This window comes from Coloeus monedula (genome assembly GCF_965178545.1).
Source record: "Coloeus monedula genome assembly, chromosome: Z".
NCBI lineage: Eukaryota > Metazoa > Chordata > Aves > Passeriformes > Corvidae > Coloeus > Coloeus monedula.
The window spans coordinates 8,950,362-8,966,133 of NC_138822.1; the positions used below are offsets into that span (position 1 = coordinate 8,950,362).

At 41.1% G+C, this 15,772-nt stretch overlaps 1 protein-coding gene across 1 annotated transcript in view; it reads left to right on the forward strand.

Moving 5' to 3' along the window:
* The window catches only part of SVEP1 (sushi, von Willebrand factor type A, EGF and pentraxin domain containing 1), a gene marked incomplete at its 5' end in the record, with an annotated part of 121,788 nt that extends 106,253 nt beyond the window's left edge, over positions 1 to 15,535 (forward strand). Inside the window, 5 exons of the mRNA XM_082301334.1 lie at positions 514 to 684; positions 6,321 to 6,416; positions 9,127 to 9,222; positions 11,814 to 11,907; positions 13,078 to 15,535. Of these exons, the coding sequence (XP_082157460.1) occupies positions 514 to 684; positions 6,321 to 6,416; positions 9,127 to 9,222; positions 11,814 to 11,907; positions 13,078 to 13,108 (488 nt within the window). The 3' untranslated portion in view covers positions 13,109 to 15,535. The remainder of the gene's footprint in view (positions 1 to 513; positions 685 to 6,320; positions 6,417 to 9,126; positions 9,223 to 11,813; positions 11,908 to 13,077) is intronic.
* Between the last annotated feature and the right edge of the window lie 237 nt (positions 15,536 to 15,772).

A 15,772-nucleotide genomic window follows, 5' to 3' on the forward strand; every position in this document is an offset into this window, starting at 1 on the left:
ATCTTTGTGGACCCTCCTGTGGACTCACTCTAACAGATCTATGTCTTTCTTGAACTGAGGACTGCAGAGATGGATGCAGCACTCCAGATGGGGTCTCACAAGGGCAGAATAGAATGACCTTACCCTGCTGGTCACAATCCTTTTAATGCAACCCAGGATACAATTGGCTTTTGGGGTTGCAAAAGCACACTGTTGGCTCATGTCCAGCCTCTCACCAAAAAGAACCGCCAAGCCCTTCTCAGGGCTGTTCTCAGTGACTTCTTCTCCCAATCTGTTCTCATGTTTGAGACTGCCCTGACCCAAGTGCAGCACTTCGCACTTGGGTTTGTTGAAGATCATAAGGTTCTCATGAGCCCATTTCTTAAGTTTGACCAGATCCCTGGGCTCCATTACTGATTTATCACCAGATGTGTGTCTCTGGCACCTCCCCTGGACAGCATTGTGTCCAGGGTTAGAACCTGCATCATATAGGCACTGCAGCTCACCAACATCTGGATGGTTTCTTCTGTTTAGAGATATCTTGCGGTCCCCCAGCTCATGTAGAGAATGCTCTGATTCGTGGTAGCTTCTATCAGTATGGAGACATGATCACCTATTCATGCTACAGTGGGTACATGCTGGAGGGGCCCATGCGGAGCATTTGCTTGGAAAATGGAACATGGACAACACCGCCTACCTGCAAAGGTAAGTCTTTTTTACTAACAGAAGGATATCTTAACTTGCCATAAGCACAGAGGTGTCATCCTAGGTGCAATAAAAACAAAAGTGAAATTTTTGCTAGTTTCAGTGCAGTTGTAGTTTCATTCACAGCATTTAAAGTCCAGGTTCTTGCTTTATTTCCAAGTTAAAGAGAAGGCTTCTGTAATTTTTCTCTTTAGTCCTTGCTAGTCTTACAGTTTCTTTTGCTACAGTGTTGTATCCCACACCTAGGATCCTTTCTCCTGACATCTTTTGTGAGAAAATGGCAGAACCAGTCATCTTTCTGGCAAGCTGAGCTGTTTCAGAGAAGCACTGCCAGTCAGTTTTTCACAGTCAAAAATCGAACACTGCAGAAACCAAAATAGAACAAATGGGTGCTTATGTTTAAAGTGTGGCAGCTCCTGAAAATCAGTTTGCAATAAAAGATAGATTGATACAGCTGACTAAATAATACACACTAAGCACTCTAGAAAATTCATAGGTTTAACAATATATCAAAGTCCAGCCTTTCTACACTTGGCATACCAGCAGGTATTTGTAATTTTTCAGTCTGTTGAGCTAAAACATTCACTTGTTTAAAGCAAAGAATTAACTCTTCCATACAAGAAGATTCAAATAAATGAGAAGTTTTGAACAGAAAATGGGGTAACAAACACAAAACAGAAGAGATGACAAACTCAACAATAAAAAACATATATAAGCATATTCAAATACTAAGGTAAAGCCACAGATGAGACATAGCAAAAGAGTTCCAGGGTCATAGGGCTTTGGTGGAAGAGATCTTGGCATCTGCCATTTCCATATCAGAAGCTTGGCCTCTGCTGCTGGGTGGCTGTGGAACAGTGAGTTAGCTGTAACCTGAGGTTTTATTTGAGACTGTGGAACAGCCACCGTATGACAAGTTGAGCTTTAGGTATTTTATTTAGAAAGCAAAAAAACCTTACAACACAGCAGTGGCCAGTCACAAGCAGACCCATTCCTGTTCACACAGAAGAAGAAAAGTTCAAGGACACTCACCTGGGAACACTGGAGCCATTATCAGAATTGTCAGGTCTGCCTCTCCTCCTACAAGTCTCAGCTCCCCATGTCAAAATAGAAGCAACAGCTCTTCCTTCCTCAGAGACTTTCTGTTTAGGTCAGAAGCCCTTTGGAGACAGAGGATTCCATACTGCACTAAGCCTGGCTAATCATGGACCCCTCTGCTGGGGAAGATGAAACAGGAAAGCCTTATAAATATGATTGCCTGACAAAAGATTTTGGGAATATGAAAACTACAGGCGACATCGAAATGAAAGCCACCTTTGAGATACCAAATCTTAGTTACTGAACAACTGGAAAACAATGGTATGGCCAACTGAAGGTAATCCCCTCTTGATTGAACAATACCCTCTGCTTGCAGGCAGGTCCAAGGGTCAGAGCAGACCCTACTAGCTCAGCAGAAGGGGTCCAAAGAGTAGTTTTTAGAAGTTAAGATGTAACACTCTATGGTAATATAAGAACTCTTATAGGCTGTATGTAAATGCTATAGGATTTGTATCTTGTACTAGATTGGCTAGTGACAATTAGAATATTCAGTACAGAAGATGATTTATTGTATTGTAACCAGGACTTCAGCCCCTTACTTACTACCCCCCTTACTCTCTTACTTCCTCTTCGCTCACTCTTACTCCACTCTTACCTACTTGCTCTTACTTTTACTCTCTTGCTCTCTTGGGCCTGCTCAGAGCTGCCAGCTGCAGCTCTAAGCAGTGCCCCTGTACCCACGCCCTTTGCAATAAACCGCATGTTCCAAGATCTGACTACAGAGATCTCTCGTCTCCGTCTGTCCCGACCATCCGACCCACCCTAGCTCCTACACCCCTCATCAGGTTTTTTATATTAATTCTGACAGCAAAATATTATGAATGCTGACACCTAAACAAGTTGAGTTGCCCTACTCTATTAAAGCAGGCACTTAGTTAAATTCCTGTATCTGATAGTTATAATGTCTTGCCTAAAACATGGATCAGTAGAGCATTTTGAGGAGAACCAGAACGAAAGAAGTGGGATTGCAACTCCTGAATATTTCAGGAATAGAGCAGCTTCTCCTGAAAAACAGGTTTGTCTTCGTTTTGTGACCATGGCTTGCCACTGCCATGAAGAATTACCCATCAAGCAGCCAAGTAGAGAAGATCTGAAGGAAAAGCATCTGAGTTACTTCAGTTGTCATGATGTATCCAGAAGTTCTGTTGGAAATTCACATTACCAAAGCACAAGGCTGTTTATGAAAAGTTTGTATTTCTAAACTGTGATTGCTACAGAATTCAAGGGATCTCTGCCATAATAGCTACTTTACCTAAGCTAGAATTCATTAGCAAAATTATTTGGATATTATCTATTCCAATTTTAACACTTCAGATTGTTCAACTGTCCCTTTAATATCACCAGCTTTACTTTTTATTCTTATTTTATATTTACAATTATACAATATTTTACAGCAAACTCCCATATTTTATCCCAAGAGATATAACTGCCTGCTAGGAAAGGTTCATGCCTCTGGTTACCAGCAACCCCGAAGGGCTCATCTGCAAAGCACTGTCAAACATGTCCTGTTTGCAACACTGCAGAGTCTACTGGGACTGTTCAGAGGAATAAGTATTAGGGAAAATTATTTTTTAAAAATGAAGTGAAGAGGTGAACAGATGATGAGGGTGGAAAACAAAGCAGGATAACCTGTGTATTAGGGGAGAGGAATAACAATTTCCCTCCTCTTTTCACCTAAAAGGGGAACTAAATAGAACTAAAGATGTTTCTGAGAGGACTGTCTTGCATTTTCATGACACATGTCAAAGTGATCTTTCAAAACGGCTTTATAATTCATGTGAGTGATTTTCCTAACAAAAGTCCTACAGGACCCAAGCCTTTGTGGTCTACATCAGAAACAACATGAAAGCACTCTTTGTAATGACTCATGCTGCATTTCTTGTTTATGGCTGTGTGAGTTGATTATTAATGTGTCTTAAGCCTGCTTGAAACATTCTGTCCTGGTTGAACAGGTTAGTTAACATAAATGTTATAATTAAAAAGCAGACTTCTTTAGCTTCTTTGGAAGAGCTCTCACCACAGCTGCACTTGCCTGAATCACTACTGGTTAGAGGTTGCCAGCCAGATTCTGATCTGAGTTTCAGGGGTGAGAAATATTAGCCTGGATCTGCTGATTGTAAATATCTACAGGACTCGTCAGGCTGCACAGATGCACACAGCTTACCTGACTCCAGTTAATTCTTCCTGAAGTGCTCTAAAATCTGTCTTGTCTGTTTGCCCTCTTCCCACATCTTACTGACTGTGAGTGGTCAGTGTGGAGCTGTCAACCAGAAAGTTCGTACTCCTTCAGCAAACAAGAACATTATGAGAGGGAAGCTGGGGCCTGAGGAAATTGTTCACTTGCAATGACAGAGAAGCTTTTTCCAAAGCTCAGAACAGATAACAGAATTTATTTTTCCCCTCCTGACCCATGTTTGTCTTGCAGCAGTGTAATGCTTTTGTGTCCTGTGAAGATAAATTTGCAAGGGGATCTCAAAAGATTGATGCTGTGGATGTGAGATTTACTACCAGTAACTGAAGTCACAGTTGATGGTTTCTTTTCTCTCCCCAGCAGATCAGGACTGCATTTGCCCTGCTTGCTTTTACAATAGCAAAAAGTCCAAAAGATAATGAGATCCCAGCTTAATTTCCAGTCCCAAGCATTTTTCTAGTTCTTGTCCATTGATAAGAATAATCCCCACGGCTACAGACAAATAGTCTCTTGCCTAAATTGGTGTATAACAAGTGCATACCTAGGGATGATACAGTCTCGTCCAGTTTCATAACCAGGACCTGGGCAGAAATCCAGGAAAAGCCTATCTGCCTGACATCTGATTACTGAGTGTCATGGAGTTGCCATCCAAAGCTATTTGTAACTCATGGAAAACCTGCATCTTCTACATTGACAGTGAGAGAAAATACATTTCAGAGAACTTATTTCATGGACTTTGAATTTAACATGGGATATCATTTATACATGAATCTTTTATCTCACATGCCATTATACATTTGTGGAATATCGTTTAAATGGTAGCTTTAAACGGTGTTTTCATTGCTCAAAAGAAATCTGCTTGACACACTGTTCTGCTTTAGTCAACACCCAGAGACAAGCTGTCTGTGTAGTAATAGATATTTTTACAACTAAAATTTTCAAAATCACAGTTAAAATATTGCAAATTATGTTAACCTTTCAGAGGTCTCTTCCCATTCTCATTACCAGCTGACACTTGATAGGAAGGCTCTTGAGATTGAAAAATAAAATGGCAGAGCTTTGGCCTCATTTCAACAGACTCCAAGCTGTAGCTTGCATCTTGGCATGGCATAGCTCCAGGAGTGACTCAAGTTTGTCTCTCTGAGGGAAAGATTTGCATTCTTTCCAATGTGGGCTTCAGGTTTGAACAGTATTTCAGTGTGCCAATCCACTGTTTGTATTTAACGCTAATATTGTACAAGATCTGAAACACTCAAAGCTTAAATGCATATTTTGGTCACCTAATGACTAGTTAAAGATAGGATGCAATTAGCAGTTCAGATTGAGTTTCCTGAGATTACTGTCAGTCTGATTACTTATTTGTTCTGTAGTATTGTCTCGAAGGCACAGTTTTTCATTTTCCCTTTATAGTATGTACACCAGCATGGCGAAGATTGTACTTCCCCAATGATCTTTAAGTATAATATGTTTGTGCATAGCTTTCACGTGATTTTCTAAAGTAGCCCTGGTTTTCCTGGATGTGTGAGACAAGATACAGTGCAGTGTTATAGAAATGACAGTGAAGTCCAAAGTCTATCCAGTCCAAGCAACATACTGGCCCAGCATGATGGAGTCCACTCCAAATTCCTCACTTTTATGATCAGGTGCTTATTAATAGGAATGCAAGCCAAGGGGCACCAGTCAGCATGAATGCTAAGTGAGGTTTGCAGTCACACTTTGGGTTCCACAGATGAACACTTTCTGTGCCAGTGCTACACCCTTTTTGGTCACTTATCCTTGTGCTGGATGATAGTGCAGTAAAAATTGCCTGTTCTACCAGGCAGTGTTAATCTTACTTTAGACACACCGTATATTAAGCCAGATGGCATTATCTTGGTGTTTCATACCAAGGGTAGAAGAAAGCTTGATTCCATTCCAGAGCCAATTCAGAAGGCCTGAGGAAGGGGTGAGGAAGGTAGTAGGTTTTTGTGGTGTATTGTATGGGTATTGTATTTCATTTGGTTTTACAAAAGTTAGTGGGAAAAACAGATGAAGCATAGTGTCAGCCTTGGAACATTTTCCAAATAATTTATTCCACTATAAATAGGTCTACATTTTCATTCTTTCCATGGATAATTTTCTGATTGTCTTAATGGTTCCCACACTCTTGCTTACAGTACCTAATCAAACACACAGAGCCAGAAGATGATGTAGCCCTTGAAATCGGAATCAAGCAATGTTTCTGAACTTCACTGCATTTGTTTGTTCTGCTTTAAGCTTTACTACTGCAAAGACCTGTGCAAGATTCTGAGTTGCTAGGCTTCTAATTCACTGTCCTGAATTAGTAATGAAATCGTGCTGTTTCCAGCTGTCTGCCGGTTCCCGTGCCAGAACGGTGGCATCTGCGAGCGACCCAACGCCTGCTCATGTCCCGATGGCTGGATGGGCCGTCTCTGCGAGGAGCGTACGTACATCATCCCTAACACTAATCTCTAGGGTGTTGTAGGTAAGACAAGTGAATTCACCACAGTGAACCAGGTGGGAAAATAAAAAAGCATAAGAGCCAAAACCATAAAAATCATTAATACATTCTGCTTGACAAATGAAAAAGATCAGAGAGGTATATACTTGTGGCTTGTTTCTAGAAAAATAACAATTCCCTGACATCTTCAAAGTAAAACAAGCAATATTTAAATTGATGTGATTTTGTTTCTGGGTGCTCTTTCACTGTGGTTGAAGAACACCTTGTTTCAGTTCTCCAGAGTCTGTTTCTAACAGTAATACCTGGTAGTTTTGGGGAACAAACAGGGATTAGAACAGAAGAGACATGACTGTTCTGCTGGTGGCTGCATTAGTTTCTTGGCTTCCATATTTATCAGCCTGTGGTTATGAACCTCAACAATTCATGTTCAAATAATGCAATGTGTTACCTTTTCCATGCTATCCCTGCTGACCTGTGTATTTCTACCTCACAAATTCTAGACTGGCTTTTCCTGCCATAGATCTCAGAATGGTTAGACAACTGGACCTGTTCTCACTGAAAAGAACCAAATCTGACTCTTGACTGTGTCAGAAATTCCTTGGGTAACATTTCGGAATGCCAGTTTGAACCATGTTTCACTTTTTCTTCATGGTGGTCTTAGCACAAGGAATTTGGGAGATTTAACCCTTTCAGGCTGGCATAGCTGCTGCATGAGGAGCCTTATTACTGTACACATGGTAAGGCATGGGTCTATGTGGATAGAAAAGGAAAGTACCCTTACTGTATTTAGTATTCAGTATGGCCCTGATGTAAGGCTTTAGCATTTCCAAGAACATCTACAGCAGGGGTGGTGTCACTGTCCCTGAATTTGAGTCACTGCCCCTGACTCTGAGTATACATGGAAACCTACAAAAATTGTGCACATTCTCATCTAGTTCTTGGAGAAGAATATGGTTCAAGTATTTAGATGTATCATACGTTAAAATGGTCCTCTGAATCTGTCTCTGCAGCTTTCAAGTCTTCTCTGTGACAGTGTCAGTTGCACATGGCACAAATTTGTGGTAGATACAGAATGAGAACAAGAGGTTCAGCAAGTTTTGTCTTTTTGCATTTATGGAAACTCCAGTCATGTGGTACATTCACACAGGCCCTTTTTTCTGTCCCTATGACTGTCAGTATCACCACAGCCATACATGCAACTCAGCCTTGTAAGTCTCACAGTTTCAGCAGAAACTGTGAAGTAGTACCAGACACAGAAACTGTGTCTGACAAAATTGTGTTTGGCATCCCACAGCTGAGTTTATTAGTTTCATCAGTAATGACACTTGAAGCATTCTCCAGAACCAGCCATTTCATTTATGATCCCAGCTCTTTCAATCTGTCATCCCAGCTCAGGAAAAGAATTTGCACAATTGGTCAGTGCAACCCCAATTTTGCATTGCTTGTCAAGCAAAGTGCACCAGTGAACAGAAAAGACGGGCTTAGTCTTTGAAGTTAAGGGCCTGTTCTGGAAGCCCAAGGAGTTTCTGAGTGCTAGCACTGAGCACACGTCTGTCAGGATCAGGCCACAATAAGGCCACTGACAGAATTTAGTCACCTTGTAGTTCACAGAACATTTCACAAAAAAGGTAAGATCCATCTTCCTAAGAGAGTCCTGTCCATTCTAAAAAACAGGCAGGCTACTGCAAGTTTAATGATATAGAAAAGTATTTCTCAGTGATAAGGTTTAGTCCATGTGAGATCCATGGAAACTCATAATTATTTTCTTATCCAAGCTGACGGCACCTGCTCAGCTTGACCTCTGCTGAGCAGCAGAAGAGGAAGAACCCCTACCTCAGTCTTCTTCAGACCTCATTCACCCTCCCAATATTAAACTCTAATGGAAGTGCCACTTGAGGGTCCAGATTTGAGACCCAGCTCAACCCTTGCTCTTATTAGAGCATGTACCCTCAAGTACTTTTTTCACTTAACATAGTGGAGATAACAGTTTTGTGAAGGTACTTAAATCATGAACACATGGGAGTTTTGCAGATCTGCTCACAGGAGCAGTGTAGCCTGATTGTTGCTATGTCCAGAGGTCATCAGCTGCTTGGTATGTGTTTTGTTTCTTCCCCAAAGGTTCCAGCCCTAGTCTTGTTTCATCCAAAATGCCTTGTATCCAAGCTGCCTTTCCCCAGGGGACTTATGGTCTCACCTGTCTCAGCATGTTTTTACTGGCCTAGACAAAGTGCTTTTCTATGGGCGGGGCATAGATTAACTTGTTTTGGATGCTACATCTGTGAGTCCATAGAATTCATGAACAATCCAATTTTTGTAATTAAAGTATGAACTGATTTTGTTAGCACCACCACAGAAGTGGCCAGTGTCTGTGGATACTGTACCTGGGATAAAAGCAAACAGCCCTGGCTCATTTCCCATGAACACAGGGCCTCCAAGCATCTGAGGGACTCTAGGAATTGCTCCAGCCTATCCATTTCTTTGCCACTACTCCTTGTCATATCTGGGCGCCATGCCAGCAGTATTTGCTTCTCATGCCTTGTCGGTAGATCCTGCTCAGCTCTGCTGATACTCCATGCAAACACTTCAAGGGGTAGTGGAGTTTCTATTTAAACATAAGTCATCTTTTGCACACTCTATTCTTTGCTTTCATGGGAGATAATGCTTTTCTCTGGTTCTCTGCTCTTCTCCTTAGCAATATGCATTCTGCCATGTCTCAATGGAGGTCGCTGTGTGGCCCCTTACCAGTGTGACTGCCCCCTTGGATGGACTGGATCACGCTGCCATATGGGTAAAACTTCTCACCTGCATTTTTTCTCATTTTTTATGACTCTACTAGCAATACCTAGCACAATTCTCTAGGGACTCATGGAACTCCTAAGCTTCTTGCAGGAAAAGCTAGGCCTACAATAATATTCCTGGAGGAGTTGCTGTCCCCAGCTGTAAACTACTTTCAGATTAGTCCCTCCCTGATGAGTCTTTAAAATTCCCAGAAAATCTTGCTCTGGTAAAGGACAGACAGTATTCCCAAAGTACTCTCTGCAAAAAGCAGTGCAAAGGAGAAAGGGTTTCCAGGGAGAAGAATAAAACAATTCTTCTCAATTCCAAGGGCATGATTTTCATTTTCATCGTCAGGAAATTCAGGTCATCATTAAATTGACAAACAAGCTGCAGGTATTGTAGAGGTTTTTCACCACATAGCTGTCTGGTTTGGTGGATTCCCACTAATTGCCTGGGTACTGAATCAGGAAAGACAGCAGAGCAAAGCAAGGATTTAAGTGTGGTTGAGTTTAATGGGTACGTCATACATGGCTGCCTTACATTAGGTATCATCTAAGTTCTCTGAACAAATCAAATGTGCACTTCTTTTTACTAGATCTCTTACTTGCATTTAACCAAAGGTGAAGGGCATGGAGCGCACAAAAATAGTGAGGGGTAGGAGGGTAGTGATTCCTGATGTCCAGGTCTGTGTCCTGACCAGTCAGTTTGTGTGAGATGAGGTTGACTGCAGTTATGGAAAATATTTGAACCTGAGGCTTAGAATATAGGGTTTCATATCAAAACTGAACAAATGCCAGTTTTTGAGAGACTTTTCCCTGTGAAAAGACAGTAAAAGCAACTGAGTTGTTACTGAAATGTCTTTCAATCATTATTAGATCTTAAACAGTTACAAATATTAGCTATTTTGAAAAATATCTTTTACAATTTCTTCACTGTATTTTATGTCTGGGTGCACCTTAACTTATTTTTAACAGGGATTTAACATGAAAGCCCAGTTTTGCCTTCCTGCAAGACTTGGAAGTAGCTGATGGTGTGAGCTGGGAAGGAATCCATGCCTCTGTTAATGAATGTTCATAGTATTTGTTTAACTGATAAGAATAGTGATTTTAGGGGATAAGCTGTGTGATACACTGCAAACCCAACACTTCTGCAGAAAACTGAAATACCAGAGGGAGCATTTTAACTCTGAACTATTGTCTTTTGAAGGGACTCTTGCCTAACACATAATGCATCATTTCCACTCGTATTTCACAAGCTTTGCAGCTGTAATAGGTGCTTGAGGAGGATAGATGGCTTCTTCACTTTTGGGTCTGTACAGGCTTAACTTACTTTTCAGTAGCTAAAGGGAAAATTCTAGTGAACAATTGCATCTGCGTCATAGACACTGCTTATGAAGTTTTTTTAATCACTTCTTGTTTCAGCTACTGATATTGACATTATGCTGTGACAGAGAAGTACTTCAGTGACAGCTAAAGATGTTGCAATCATATGCTTCATTTCAAAATCAGAAGTAATTTTCAACATTACCTACATGGTGCACTTAATTGTATATGGATGGCCTATCACTACAGCCTCCTGCCATTGTTTGTTCTTGTTTGGCCCAGAGGAGTTGGAGTCGTTTTTTCACATTCCTGTGACTCCTCATTTACATTTCCTGTAATTCCGTGTTAGTCAGTGTTTCCTGATGCATATTCCTTGCAAAATATTACCCAGCCTTTGTCCTCACTAGTATCTTTAGGTCTGTCCTCTGTGTATGGCATTATCTACTTCAAAGTATTCACATCTTTTAATTTTCCTGCAATAGACATGTCTGTGTTTGAAGTACCTCATTAAGTGCGTATCTAAATTGGTTCTGTAAATTGTATGGTTCTTTACCTTTCAGTCTCAAAACTGATTGGAAGACTTGAAACTTTGACTTTTGTTTGATTACTTGATATCCTTGGGTTAGACTGTCACAAGAAAGCATGTTCAACTAGGCTCAGCATGACCTGGAAGGTAGACAAGGGGTTTTTCTCTAACACCCTGTTGCACCTAGTCTCACCTCTTAGGGCTATCCAGTGTCTTTCAGAACCTTACTGTCACTCTCTGCTTCCTTTCCTTGTCTCCATATAGGTGCCATTGTGTGAAATCTTACTCCTTGCTTACTGTTGATCTGCACATGGCTTTCTGACCTTCCGCTTCCTCTGCTGTTTCTTTCTATACTTTTTTACCATGTTTGATGTCTGCTTGTCTTGGCTAGTGTTAAGCTGTCACATTCCTTGTTTTAAAAAAATCTACGTTTTATTCCTATTCTCCAGTTTATGTTATGACTCGTCTAATTCCTCCTCCTGCTTGCACTTTCCTTTGTTGTCTTAACTGGAATCAGAAACAACAGAATTTTTAAGGCAATGTAAAATTACACACTGGTTGCTTCATGCAGCTCATACAATGCAGCAAAAGTAGTAGAAAGAATCAAATCACACTTAGCAGACGCCTGCGTCTCAGGCTGCCCTTTCCATTCCTAACAGAGTAAGGCAGGATGGATTTTCAGTGCCCTGCTCCTTAATCAGCTTGTTGTGGTTGTGCTCATTAATGCAAATTTGTGTGTGTGTTCGTATGCAGCTGTTTGCCAGTCGCCTTGCTTAAATGGTGGGAAGTGCATACGACCAAATCGGTGCTACTGTCCCTCTTCCTGGACTGGACATGACTGCTCTAGGTAAGTGTTGCTGAGCACTGTCTCAGAGCTAGGCTGAATCATACCCTACTGAACTCTAAATCTGAACAATGAGCAAATAATTTTAACATTTCAAGCATCTCTAGGTTCTGTAAAACAGTAACCTTAAGATGCCTCAAGATTTATGGGCAATATGGATAGATCTTAGAGAGTACTGTGCAAAATTATTGCCGAACTTCTGGAAAGCTCAGAAAATTGTATATTTACATGTAAGCAGACAGGCAAACCTGCAATGTTTAGACTGGTTTTTCATGATGTAAATGGAAGTGGAGTTTTGACATGGAATACAGAATATTCTTCAGGAAATTTTAGTGGCCTACTGTTTACTAGAGCTCATTATTAGCTGTGTATACCTCAGCTGGGTCCATGTTCAAGACTAGGCTCATGCAAGAGTTGTTATAGGTCATCTTACACCCAGCGCTGAGTGATGTAATCGTTTAAAGAGTACAACACACTGCCTCTGAGGCAAGTCCCAGTTCAAATCTCCTGGCAGCTCTAGGGCCATAAAACACATGATAGCAAAAATGTTTATACCTCGACTCACACAGGCTCCTGCTGAACACATTGGTCATTATCCTGGAGAGCTAAATAAGAGCCACATTAATATTAGTATTTTTCTGCAGGAGACAGACAAAGCCTGTGACATTAGCCCTGCAGGATTGAGTCTAGCAGCTTGTCCCTTTCAGAGCTGTTTAAGAGGAAGTTTCCCAAACACAAACTGGGTGGGTGAAGACTGAAACAAGCTCTGACATCTGTTTCATATTTTGTTAAGCTTTGGCCTCCATTACCTGTGGCTCTTTATGGGGTATGATACCTTTCTGACAATTCTAAAATAATACAGGCAAATGCCACGATAGCAGAGAATCACTGCTGCAGGTTAACAAGGTGTGATTTATAAAGGGAAGCTGAAAGATCCCAAAGCTTTTACCAGCATGCAGAACAAGACTAGCTCCAAACTACTCTGTGATGAGCCATGACTAAAATTAAATGTCAGATATCTCTATTCCCCATGCCCACTGTCTTCCCCTCTTTGAGCTGTGGCACTCTAATCCCTGGTATACTTTCAGACACCAACCTCTTGTACCTCACTGTTAATCGTTTGGTATGTTCAGCACACCCCTGATTTTATTTTGTTTGGGTTTTTCAATGCAGGAAACGGAAGGCTGGATTCTATCCCTTTTAACATCAGAGCAGCAATTCTACATTCAGCTATCTTTCTTCAGCGTAGGCACCAGGGCTTGGAATCTAATGCGTTGTAAATCAAATCTATTGTTTCCCTTCCCCCACCCCTCCCCAGCTCCCTTGTTTTGTATTTTATTTTGTGATACATTTTTACAATACCTTTCAATTTTTAAAGAAATACTCTGTATTTTTCATTTACAAAAGTGTTATCAAATATATGCTGCTACACTGATGTCATACACACATACACATACAAATGTAAAGATTCCTACAGTCCACTGAGGAAGAGGTTGTTTAAAGTGAAGTCCCTCCCATTTCTTACATTAAGTAAACTAATTAAACTGTACTATACTGCCAGCTATGATTAAACAGAATATGGCAATTCTGCTTACCAGCTGCCAAAGCATACTACTGTCCAGCAACTCAACAGTAAAGAGTGTTACACAAGGCTGACAGAGCCACTAAACTCTGCATTGGGCCTGACTCTGAATTTCAGCTGATAAAAATTATAACTGCATGTGATAAAGTTGGTGTTGTAACCACAGTTTCTGGTGAGCATAAGGAGAAGATTCTGTAGTGTAGTTTATGTGACATTAACTTCATTGGAGAGTGACTTAATGGGAGGCATCTGCATGAATTTTACCTGAGATTTCTTGGTTAAATAGTCAAAATTGTAAAAGAGATGAGGGAACATCATCTCATTGAGAGAAGAATGGACTAAGTCTAGCCAACAGGAGCCTTGGAAGCTTTCTGACCTACAGGCAGTGCAGGTGTAGCTCTGAACTGGATAATCCAGGAGCCAGCAGTAGGAAGCAGGCAGATCTCTGAAACCTGCACTTTCCTTGTGCCATGGGACACACCACCTGCCTGTAACCACCATCCCTTTCCTATGTAAATGAAGTACATATCTAGCAGCTACCTGCTAGGTGAATGTTTTTGATATCTGGGGTTTAAGTCCCAATATTTGACTGCCCCTGAGTCGGAGAGTGAAGGCAACGGTTACGTTTACAGGTGAAAGTTTGCTATCTGCATTTTTGTTATGCAGAACCCTCAAAAAACTGGAAAAAGCCTGTCTTGAGAACACACACAGGTAGAAATGCTCAGCTGACTGAGAAATACTGAGAGCACACATGCTATCAGATGTCTCTTTCTCACACTGGTAATTCCATTGCATCTGAGGAAAGCACACACCTGAGTGCCACCATTAAGTCATACTCTGATGAACTGAAATGCTAAGATTTGTGATTAAGTAGGGTGGTGGAATTACAAGGCAGAAATCACATGCATTTTTTGAAGTCACATATGTGGCAATTGTCATCAGTAGACAAAAAGTCTGATCTATGAAAAAAGATCTTGGAGTCAGAACCGGAGAGTCATCGATCAGAAGCTCCATTTTTCCCAATAGTAACAGAAAAATGTAATTTGCAGTCATCATTGGGAAAGAAAAAGGAGAAATAAATTTTACCTTCTGTAGCTTCCTATTCCTGCTTAGCTACCCTCCAGATTAAGAGTGTGCACAACTGCCCCACCCCACTCACCTTCATGGATGTACCTTCCTTTTATGCATGAACCCTGACACCAAAATGAGCTCACAGTTACTGTAACAGGGCTCTAGTAAATACTGACACATAACTGATGGCTGTTAGCCCAAGACAGGGAAGAAAGAAACAAGCAAAGTTTTCAGCTATTAGGAGCTTTCAGCCAATTTAAAAAAAAAAAAAAACAGATAGTAAAAAATAGGAGTCATTAGGGGATCAGATTAATGTGAATGTAGATTCTTTCCCAGTGGGAGCTGCAACCAGCTGAAGAGTTGTGGTTTTAGCTCCCACAACCTTCTTTTTCTAATGGACTCTGCTAGCACGTAGCAAAAATCTTCTCCCAGCTCCACAGCCATTGATGTTTGCAGCTTTGACTGAAGTTAGTGTCCGGTAAGTAATGTCCACATTTCAATGCACAGTCACCACCATTTGTAGGCACTTTGTTGCTTGACTTCCTTGCTGCCTTACCAGCAAATGAAGGGAAGCTGCAGTGAGTAGCACAGGATTTCTCAAGGGAAAGAGTGCATAGGTGAGAAAAGCAGATCTTAATTTATATGTCATTCTCACGTTGGTGTCCCTTTTCCAATGTGCTTCTCTGGTGTGTCCCCTGATTCTGTCCTGGTCATCTCCAGAGCAGAACAGCAGTGGTGAGGAGAGTGCTTAGATCTAGCAGGACATTGCTGGAGAGTTTAGGGCTGCAGAATAGCTTTTAGCACCTCAGCTTCACACTAGTGACTAGTATGTGGAGTCCCAGGAGGAACCCAGTCAACATGTTTTGTAATATGTGGTGTTAGGACAGAATAGCTGAAACTAGAGGCTGTTATATTAGTGCTATTGATGATGTTTTGATACTTGCTGGAATATTTTCCCCTCCCTACCCAGTACTGTATTGTCATTTATGTCACTGCTTGTTGTGTGTTTTAAACGACTTCCATGTGATGCACTTTACACTGTAAATAAAGCTGCACCCTGTTTAGTACCTATATAGAGGCAACATTGCACTCTTTTCATAATGCCTCACAACAATGGTATTAACCTACCTTTAGGATCTGCTGGCACAGACTACAGAAATAGACCTCCACTCAAGCAGAAAGACAAAATAATTGCCAGCAATCTTAAAAGGTTGT